General features: G+C 43.6%; 1 protein-coding gene across 1 annotated transcript in view; it reads right to left on the reverse strand.

Moving 5' to 3' along the window:
* CLRN2 (clarin 2) overlaps window positions 1–9652 on the reverse strand; it is a gene marked incomplete at its 3' end in the record, with an annotated part of 11302 nt that extends 1650 nt beyond the window's left edge. Inside the window, exons 1-2 of the mRNA XM_081048235.1 lie at window positions 8150–9652; window positions 843–1022 (exon numbers count right to left, since the gene is read on the reverse strand). Of these exons, the coding sequence (XP_080904361.1) occupies window positions 843–1022; window positions 8150–8402 (433 nt within the window). The 5' untranslated portion in view covers window positions 8403–9652. The remainder of the gene's footprint in view (window positions 1–842; window positions 1023–8149) is intronic.
* Between the last annotated feature and the right edge of the window lie 784 nt (window positions 9653–10436).

Genomic DNA, 10436 nt, shown 5'->3' on the forward strand with positions numbered 1-10436 from the left:
TACCTGCTGTTATACTCTGTGGTGACCTGTATAAGGTAAAGGTAGTGAGGGGCTACTGCCGTAATGATACCTTGACCATTGAATCTGGGTTTTCTGAAACAGACCTCAATTCTTACAATTGTGTTATTTTCATTACAAATAATTTTTAAGGTTCAAAATTAAATGTGAATTATTTTTTATGTATCAATATATTCAACACACACATACACACACACACACCTTTTGTCTTGGTGTTTAGCTTGGAAAATAGGTCATGACGATCATAAAAGAGACGTCATTAATGAAAGGGTAAAGGGTTTAGATTCATTTGTACCTGGGTTGGAATCCCCACCTCTGCTACCTGTTGCTGTGTGACCTTGGGTCACCTTTGAACTTCTCCGAGTTTCAGGCTCTTCATCTGTAAATATGGGTCAAATAACACCGCCTCCTAGGGAGGTTGTGAGGTTTAAACAAAATCAGCAGGTAAAACGCCCAGTGCTGTCTCTCCTGTCATTTATGAGGGTTCCGCCCAGCCTGCCGGAGCTCCAGCTGCTGCCTCCTCCCACGTCCCCACCTCTTCACCCCCAGCTGTCTGTCTGCTCTCTTCCCTCACCCTGACCTCTCTTTGCAGCTCTAATCCTCAGCCACTCATGCACGCTAACGATTTGGTTTTCTATTGTGATAGAGAGATTCTGCATTTTTTTTTAGTAAAGAGGACATCTGTTACAGACTCAGGGAGGCGGAGGCCGAGGGGGCATGTTCATTCATTCTCTCACACCCCCCGCCTGGTTTCTTGGAACTCAGCCTGGTGACAATGCAGCCACGGATTACTCTGGATTACTCTGCCTCGGGGCCTTCCTTACCTGCGAGGACATTCCATAGGCAGATGCCCCCGGGACCATTGACCGCCTTGTACGGAACCTGGATCATGTTGAGAATGGCAAAGCCCATGCTGACCAGAGCCAGGGGCAAAGCCAGGAAGAGGAGAAGCAGAATGGTCACGTGGAGACCCGCGTTGAGCTCCTTCACCAGGTGTGGGAAGACTGGGGAGAGAACAGCCACCATGTCAGTGTCAGAACTCCGCTCAAGTTCATGAAGCCCGCATCTGCTGACCACGAAGGCTTTAATGGACTGGCGTGAGGGCCGAGCAGCAAGTGCTGGGTTTTCAAAAAGCAGGAGCCTTTTCCAGCTCAACTCACGGCCCCAGATTTGCCACTTGTCAGTTGACCAACAATCCTCTCTTCCTTGGGGTGGATGCCAAGTCACAATGTGCCCCAGCTGGCAATTTAAGTTGCATTGACCTCACAGTGCTGGGATCTGGTGTGCGCCGATGCACACAAGCCCTGAACGGTATCTCGTTAGCAAAGGAGGCTGCAGATAGTCAGCGAACGAGGGCCGATCGCAAAGCTTGAATCTGGGTCAGAGAGTTGCCTTCATTAAATCAGAGAGGTAGAAGGGGGCTCAGGCATATCTGTAAAGAGGGTGGCAGGGTGTAGCTGAGCAAAACCTGCATCTGGCCTGCAAAGATCTGGTTTCAATTCCCAGCCTTGCTCTTTTGCCACGACTAGAATATAGGACCCTCTGAACCCTGCCCCCCACCTTACAAGACTGTTGAGTGGATCAGGTGAAGTGCACAGGGATGGTAATAGTGCCCACTGTGGGGCACCCTCTTGGGTCCCTCATAACTCACTCCTTATGTTGCACAATACTCTTTTAGAATATTGAAGTCCGGATTCATGTGGCAGGATAATTGAGTGAAGTATTCATTTGTACTTGTTTTCTCTATATTGGCTACCCCGTCCTAGCGGTGAAGATGAAATCATCTATCATAATAGACAAGTTTATGTAAATACTGGCTGGGAAAGACTCATTTCTCCAAAAGGGCGGCTGTGGGTGTTGCTTTTATTATTCTCACTCTCTGACTTGGGGCAAGTCATGTGACTTCTCAGAGCCTCGTTTTCCTCATCGGTGTAATGGGGAGAATAATGCCTGCTCAGGGTAATGAACATTCATTGAGCATAGTCCTGGGCCCTTTTGCAGGTTTGTTATCTCCTTCAATCTTGTGACAAGGACGTGAGATAGATTTCATTAACTCCTTTTCCCCACAGGCTTGGAGATGTTAGTCTCTTACCTCTGGGCAAGGTGACACTAAACTCTATATAGGACTATAGTTCTATAAAGCATATGGAATACAGAGTTTAGATCACTATTTTCAGTAATTATAAATGAAGACTTTAAAATGATGAAAGCTAAAGAACGTCTGGGCATACTCATTCTTCTGCAGCTATTCTAGGATTGCTAGTGAATATCCCCTGGTCAAGTCGGGGTCCATCTCATGAGCTCCAAACTCCCTGCTTCAGCATTTGATACCACTGACTAGCACCTCTTTGTCCCCCTTCGGGAGCCAGGATTCAAATCTTTCCTGGTTCCACTCACCCCCAAACCCCCACCCCTCTCCCCTCTGGTGCCTTTGCTGGCTCACTGCCTCCCTTTATTCACAGAAGGTTTGTCTCTCAAACCTGAGAACTAGAGTTTCTAGTCCCTCTCCCTTTAAAGTGTCTTTCCACTCGGAAGTTTCCAGACACTCCACATTTACGTCCTTAGTTCTGATTTAACTTTCTTTCCAGGTCTGTCTTTCCGTTTCCAGTTATCTCCACCCGGTTATCACATCAGCACTGGAAACTACCAGTGCTGGAAACAAAGCTTCTTTCCAAGGGATTTTTCTGTGTAAGCCTTCTCTCTTCCCTTTCCTTCCCTTCCATCTCAGTGTTCCTTAGTTTGTTCTTTTTTCTTTTCAAAGTCTCAGCCCTGTTTTACTCCAAACGTGCCACCTTACGCCTGATGACCTAATTGTTTCGTTTTCCTTTCTTTCAGCACAATCCTGAGAACACATGACTAGCATAGTAATCGTCATCAAACGTTTAAAATAGAAAATAATCACCTATGTGATTAGCAAAGACCGAAAGGTTTGCTAACACACTGTGTTGATGAAGGTGTAAGGAGGGAGACACTGTCAAACATTGTAGGAATATCATTTCACACACTCCCCTTAGAGGGCAATTTGACAGGGCTATCAAAGCAATTTCACTTCTAGGAAAAGCACTCCTACATATGCTCAAAGCTGCATGTATCGGATACTCGTTACAGCAGCAAAAGATTGGAGAAAAACGAAAATATGAATCAATAAGAGATTGACTTAATAAATTAAGGTACACCCATAAAATGCAACTTTTAAAAGGAACTAATCATATCCATATGATGATATGAACCCAGCTCCAGATTTGACTTAATAAAAATTTGAGAAATAACCATATTAGAATGATGGGGAGAGGGAACTTGGGGCACATGGATTGATGTGGAGAGGGGTGGTGAAAGGGTGCCCAATCCTTCACTTCCATAGTAGTACACATATTGACTATATTTAAAAAAAATCTTTATTGGCAAAGGCTGAATCTCATTCAGCTCCCACATTCACAGGCCAAACTCCAGTGCTTAGGACCTCCCAGTTATCTGAGATCATATTATTTTTAATATGTCATTATTTAGAAATTCAAATCTTTCCTTGGGAGTTTTAATGCCTCATTTCCTTCCATTAATGATTTTTTGAGGGCGATTCCACATTTGGTCCTGTCATACAGTGTCTCCCCTGGAAAGCTGCTGTTTGTTTGCCTTTCATATTTGTACCTAGTTTCCAAAAACTTTAGAAGTCTCTGACTTAAGGATTAAATACAAGTTTCCAGCTTGAAATCAATGACCATAAACACATATGATCCATGGCGATAAATGACAATTGCTACACTGCGCACCAGGCACATATATGCGTCTTTGCTGTTACTGGTCCTGGAAACCCTCTCTCACTCTAACAAACTGAAGAAAAATACCGAAGTTGAATAGCTCAGCCAAGTAGTCAGGAAGCGCTGTCTTCACCACTTTGCTTTAGAGCCCATAAATAGACCTATACAGGGCCTAAAAACAAATCAGATAACTTGGATAAGCAAAGATTGAAAATTTTAATGCTAGTATAGCTGGAATTCTAGAGGTCTTATTTTAAATTCGAATATTCCTATTTTGTATGCATTAGAGCTACCGCACTTGAATACCAGAGGTGAGTAATCATTCTATCAGCAGCTAAAATGAGACAATATCTGATTATTAGATCATTTGTTTGCTCCTGATCCCAGAGGAATCCAGCAGTCCCTTTCGCCCCCACAAGGTAAAAAAGAAAAGCATGAGCTTGGGCGTCAGAGCCAGGCGCTGGCTGTTGATGGAATGCTTGTGGGATGGCAGGTGGGAGGGAACCAGAGAACTAAAAACTGCCAAGCACTTCCCGTGTATCAGGCATCACATCAGGTGCTTTTGCAGAAATGATTTCATTGATTGATTTCTTTGATCCCCAATTTCTTCATCAGTAAAATGGGCATAATAAAATCTTTCCTCTAGGGTAGAAAGTGTTGAAGGAAATGAACTATGAGGGACGATCTGAGACACTAACGTGTCATGTGTCTTGTACTCAGATACTGTGCTTCTTTCCCAGACAGTCAGCTTCTGGAGGGCAGACATTCACGTTTCGTTCATCCCTATTTTCCTAAGGGTGCTGAGCCCATAAATCCTCAATAACACAGTTGAATGCGTGGGCATGGCTAAATTAATGTCTGTCTCTTTCTTTCCCCAGCCACCCAAACCCACAGGTTGACTCATTTTTATTTCAGAAGGTCTGGGTATATATATAAAGGATCTTAATTGGTTGTGATGTACAGTTGACCCTTGAACTGCACAGGTCCACTTATACGAGGATATTTTTCATCTTATAAACAGACGATGTCAACTTACGCTATTGATCAATAGAGGACTGTAAATGTATTTTCTCTTCCTTGTGATTTCCTAAATAACATTTTCTTTTCTCTAGCATATTTTATTGTAAGAACACAGTATATTATATAACACAGTATGTTATATATATATAACATACAAAATAAGTGTTAATTGACTGTTTATGTTATCAGTAAGGCTTCCAGTCAACAGTAGGCTTTAGTTATTAAGTTTTTGGGGAGCCAAAAGTTATGTGGAGAGTTTTCACTTTGTAGTGGGTCGGTGTTTCTAACCCCCATGCTGTTCAAAGGTCAACTGCATAGTTCTTTGGTTTTCTCTATGATCATCTTAGGAATTGACTCTCTGGGGTGATTCTGTGGGAGACCTCTGTGAAGGTGAGAATAGAGAGTTTGTCCATGGGACCCAATCAAACCCCCTGACTCCACAGTTTACAAAGTACTTTCACACCCCCATCTTTGCAGACCTGCACGCAGGCCCTGGGAGGAGAGATTTTTTTCTCCAGATCAGTAGTAAGTGACAGAAGCAGGCAAATCCTGACTCCATCTTGGGGATAAAAGAGCAGTGATACGTGCTGCCGCTGCCTCACACAGCTCCATCGTGAAAGCACTAGGAGTGCTCCATCTACAGGCAGGGGTACTCCTCTGGTTCCAGAAATCAGTAGCTGAACCATGGTGTCCCTGAACTGCTGCATGATAAAACCAGCCAAACACAGGAGGAACCTGGCCCCGGCGCCCAGAGAAGGTTTTCCAGAAGAATCCTATGCAAGGCCCTGGGAATGGATGTTTATGTACCCCCCTCTGGAACACCCCCAGGGTAGCTGAAAACAACACTGTCTTGAATATTATTCTACTCAGGGATAACATTAAAACATCTTGGATGATTCCTGTGTAGTTCTGATGCTTCAGAGAGCAGACCGTGTTAGATGAACCCAGGGGCTGGCCCCCATGACATCCGTCTGAGAAGGAAAGGGAGGAGAGAAGGGAACATTTATGAGTTCCTCCAGGGGGCAAACACAAAGTCTTCACTGCCTTATGGCTTCTGCTAGCAGTAGTTTACATTTCTGTGAGCTGGGATGGCAGCGGTTTAATTAGCACTGCAGTGGAAGGGCCCAGTCTTGTCATAACCATCCTTTGGAGGAGGCCTTGGGAAAGTTGCCAGTCACAAATTCCAGAAGGAGCAGCATGTGGAAGAAAGCAGGAGTTTTGGGGTCAGACTGACCTGGGTTGGGACCTGGCTCTGGCACCCGTGGCTCTGTGACCTTGAGCAAGTTGCTTAACCTCTTTGAGCCTCAGTCTTCTATCTAGGATTAGTATAGCATAGGGCACATGTCTGGCATTTTGTATATAAACATTCAGTAGAAATGAATTTAAAAGTACTTTATCATTATTTATCTAACCAATGTTTTTGAGTATCTACTATCTGCCAGGCGCCATACTAAAGGCTTGGGATCATCAGTGACTAAAACAAAATCCTTGCCCTCATGGTATTACATACTAAACGGGTGAGACAGATAATAAATAATAAACATAACAGATAAATTTTCAAGTATGTAATAAGGTGGCTATAATGGTAACATGCTATATCATGCTATGTAATTACCGTGGGCTATTTTTATTATATTCCCTAAGCACCATTTTTCTTATTAAACTGTTGGAATATTACTGTTGAATCTGTCATTTCCTTCTTCAAACTTTGGAACTTCCTTCATAAGTTTCATTAATTTTAATTACCTATAACTATTTTAAAAATTGTGCCATTTCCCCCTGAAAGGGTGTGTGTGTGTGCGCGTGAGTGTATGTGTGGTTTTAAAACAATCTCAAACTTCACAAAAATCTCAAGAATGGCACAAAGAAATTTTTTTCCCTCTCCTCAACCATTTGAGAGTAATTTCTCCTTCATCCCTGAGTATTTTAGGGTCTATTTCCGCTTAAATTACAAAGGACATCCTCTTACAGAACCACACTACAACCATCAAAATCCTTAAGTTAGCACTAAAACGTGACCGCCATTGAATCCTTACACTCCATTTAAGTTTCGCCGGTTGGGTTGTCCCAGTGACATCCTTTACAGCAATCAGACCCAGTTCAGAACCAAGTTCTACATATATGGTCTCTTTTTAAGATGCTGCTGTTTGTGTGTGTATGTGTTTTCAGCTTTTTATGTTATGCTTTTATAATAGAGCTATTTTTCCAATATCCCTGTTCCAAATTAATTGTTGGGTACATGTAACTATTCCCAGAGACCTTTTTATTTCTTGAATATACAGAACAAATATGTATTTCTTTCATGTATATAAATGATGCCAATTTGTATTAGTGTATTTGTCATTGCTCCAGCTTCCTGTCTGTAGAAATTTAATGAGATATGTACCCTGGCCAGGTTCCTAAAAATTACAGTTCTGAAATACAGAAATCAAATAATACAATTCCTTATCTCCTTTCATCATCATTATGTTGATTAATTATGATTTTGTAGGACAATGTTCTCACCAGCGATCTGTTTGTTTCTAAAGGCTTGCAAATATTGCCTTTTCGGTTTGGGTTTTTTCTTCCCGGAAGACCTGGCATAATAAGCCAGGCTTGGAGTCCTGCTCTATTTACATCCAAAGCAGCTCTAACACCACACTGGATGCCAGCTGACACCTCTGCCCGCTCACGTTCGTGGCAGCCAGTCCGTGAGGTCTCCCTGCCAGCAAACATCCAAGTGGGACTTTGAACCGGGATAGATTCCAGAGCCAAGGTGCAGAGCCCTTTGCTTTCCCTCACCCAGTGAAGCTTTTCTACAAACAGAAGTGGAGGCAGTCACTAGGCTCCCTGAATGTTCATTTCTGCAGGCAGTCTACATCTGACGGCTGGGCTGGCTGAGAATACCCAAGTCACGTGCCACGTGTCTGAAGTCCAGCTCTGCAGTTTCCTGGCTGGGTGACCTCAGGCAAGTTATGCAACCTCTATAAGCCTCAGTGTCATCCTCTGCAAAATGGGATTGTTAATAATTGCCTTTATGAATTTGTTATAAGACTTAAGAGACGAGCCACGTGAAGCGCTTGGTAGAATGTCTGACACACGTAAGCACTCAATATTTTAATAGTTATTATTAATAGAGGTAAACTATAAAGGTACAAATCCCTATTGCTAAAGTTTCTGTTACCCTGTACAAAAAGCAAACAAAAAAACAACAGGGTTTCTTGGTGCTGCATGAAAACCTTTGGGTTACTACTGTGTCATTATGCCTTTGGGTGAGGCAGCAGTAGAATTCCACATTTAGACATAAGCACCTTTCCAAATTAAAAAAAAAAAAAAAAAGCATTCTAATGCAGCTTTCCGGTTCCAGACATACTTACCTGTGAATTGGGACTGGCGGCCCCCGAGCCCGCACTGCCTCACCTTACAGCCTCGGAAGAGTCCGTAATAAATGTCCCCAATGAATTTGACCAGCTCTGGGTCAGTGGCGTTGACCAGGTCCACTCCAGTCTGACAAAGGATCTTCCCACTCAGCCAGTGGGGCATGGCCAGAGCAACGATGATCAGGATGAAGGAGGAGAAGCTGAGTAAAGATGCCAGCCCGTACCACACCTTTTTGAACCATCCAGGCATTCTAGTGGGCGCAGGTCATCCCCCAGGTGTGCAAGCTGCAGGCGGGGGCCGTTGTCATCTTCCGGCCACTCGGTAAGCCTCTGCTCTAAGGTTGGCTCTTCCAAACACACCATTTCAAGATTCCACGTCCATCCCCGGTCTTCCTTCAGTGTCTGCCGCCAGCCTGTGTTTACTACAACCACATCCGGAAGTCTCTGCAGAGACAGGCTTCACCCGACTCAGTGAAGAGGAGTGTGTTACTGAAGGAAGTAATCCTATATCTCCCACTAGACTAATGTTTCAGCCGACGGTTTAATTGTTCCTCGTTTCAAGTATTTAAATAACCCTGATGTGGACCTCTGAATGACAAGGAAGTTATTAGCAGGCAAAACCTGGGAAGAGGTTCACTAACCATTCTCAAAAATGCATCCCACGGAAGGCAAAAAAAATGGAATGATTAACACTTGACTATTGCCAACAATGCCTGGTATCAAGTGTCCATCTCTTTGCGGTGTGCCCGGGCATTTCTTTCTCTAAAATGTCACTGCTGTCAGAATCCCCAGAACTGTTACTAATAGCATGAGATGACCTCTGTGCTCAAGGCTTGTAATTGAAATGTGTAAACAAGCTTTATGATGCCTGGGTTTATCACCGGGTGAATCTGCTGCAGGTAAAATGGCAGCATGCGTCCATTTGTGGCTGCTGGGGCAAACTGGATCCCAACACTTACAGTCCTCTCTTCTGTTCCCTGCCGTTGGTGTCCCTGAAATGGGACAGGAAAGTGTTTTTCTAATGTGTTAGCAAATAATAATCACCCTGCTGTGGTCTTATCGCCTCTAATAGTGACGAGTTCCCTTTTTCTTTTAATCTGTAGGGACTAGGATGGAAATTCCCCTAATTTCTATCCGATACTGTGACTTTTTAAATTTTGACTTTTAGTCTATTGCTAAATGTCAACTTATTGTCTGGTGAGACTGGCAACAGCCACTGTCAATAGCTTTGGGGAGCAAAATTGGGCAGAAGGGTCACAGTAAAATCCCTTATTTGGTCACAGACGTCTGCAGGTGGGTACAGGAGTTTGCACTGCTAACCAACAGGAGTTTCAGGAACCTCACCGAGAGAGCATCACGGGAGCAGAGGCACATGGGAAGGGAAATGTCCGATTCTGTCCCTATAACTGGGGTCCACTTCTGTGGGCTCTCCACACGAACAGAAAGAAGAGAGCCTCCGAAGCTTGTGCAGAGCTCTACCCCATACAAAGGACTTTTGTCATACAGTCGTTATCCCACAAGGCTCAGTGACCCTTTGTGGCAGGTGGGGGAGTTATTATACTATTCCACCCTTTTTCTTAGGAGAAAACTGGAGGTCGGGGCTAGGGCTGGCGTTCAGATCTTTGAAATACAATAGCTCATCTTCAGCACAATGACCTTGAAATAGCAAGTGTGTGTGTGCGCGCGCGTGTGTGTGATTTCTGGTAATGAATAACACAATGTATATAAAAGGCTTAGACAAGTGCTAGGCACATTAACAAGCGACCAATAATATTAGTTATTCGTATTGTAACATTAAGCATGCTGTCAGAAGGTAAGATATGGATAATACCTTTGTGTCGTATTTCTGTCCCCAATGATGGACCCAGGTCAACATTTGGTGTGTTAGCAGTTAAGCAGTTATTTTCAGAAAAAATTCTATGGGAAGCAACTGACTTCCCAACAAGCCCTTGCCATGATGAATGGAAGTGTGCTTAAGCAGAACTCTTAACTACTGAAGACCTGGGTTCAAATTTCTACTCCTCTGGGCCAGTGCCTGTGACTCTCATGCCTCAGTTTCCTAAACTGTCATAAGATTGTTGTGTGAAGTAAACTGAACTAACAGCACAGTGTGTGGCATAGAGAGGGCACTGAATAAAAAGTATCCTCTTCCGTATCCAGTCTTCTAGCGATTCTATTGCTGGTAATGAAGCTTCTGATTATAAAATGTGTTGCAGAATGCATCCTGTTCTCGAACAACGTATTTCTGCGTGCCTTATCTGACACAGCTTACTGAGTAAATGTC

This window comes from Rhinolophus hipposideros (assembly GCF_964194185.1).
Source record: "Rhinolophus hipposideros genome assembly, chromosome: 1".
Taxonomy (NCBI): Eukaryota; Metazoa; Chordata; class Mammalia; order Chiroptera; family Rhinolophidae; genus Rhinolophus; species Rhinolophus hipposideros.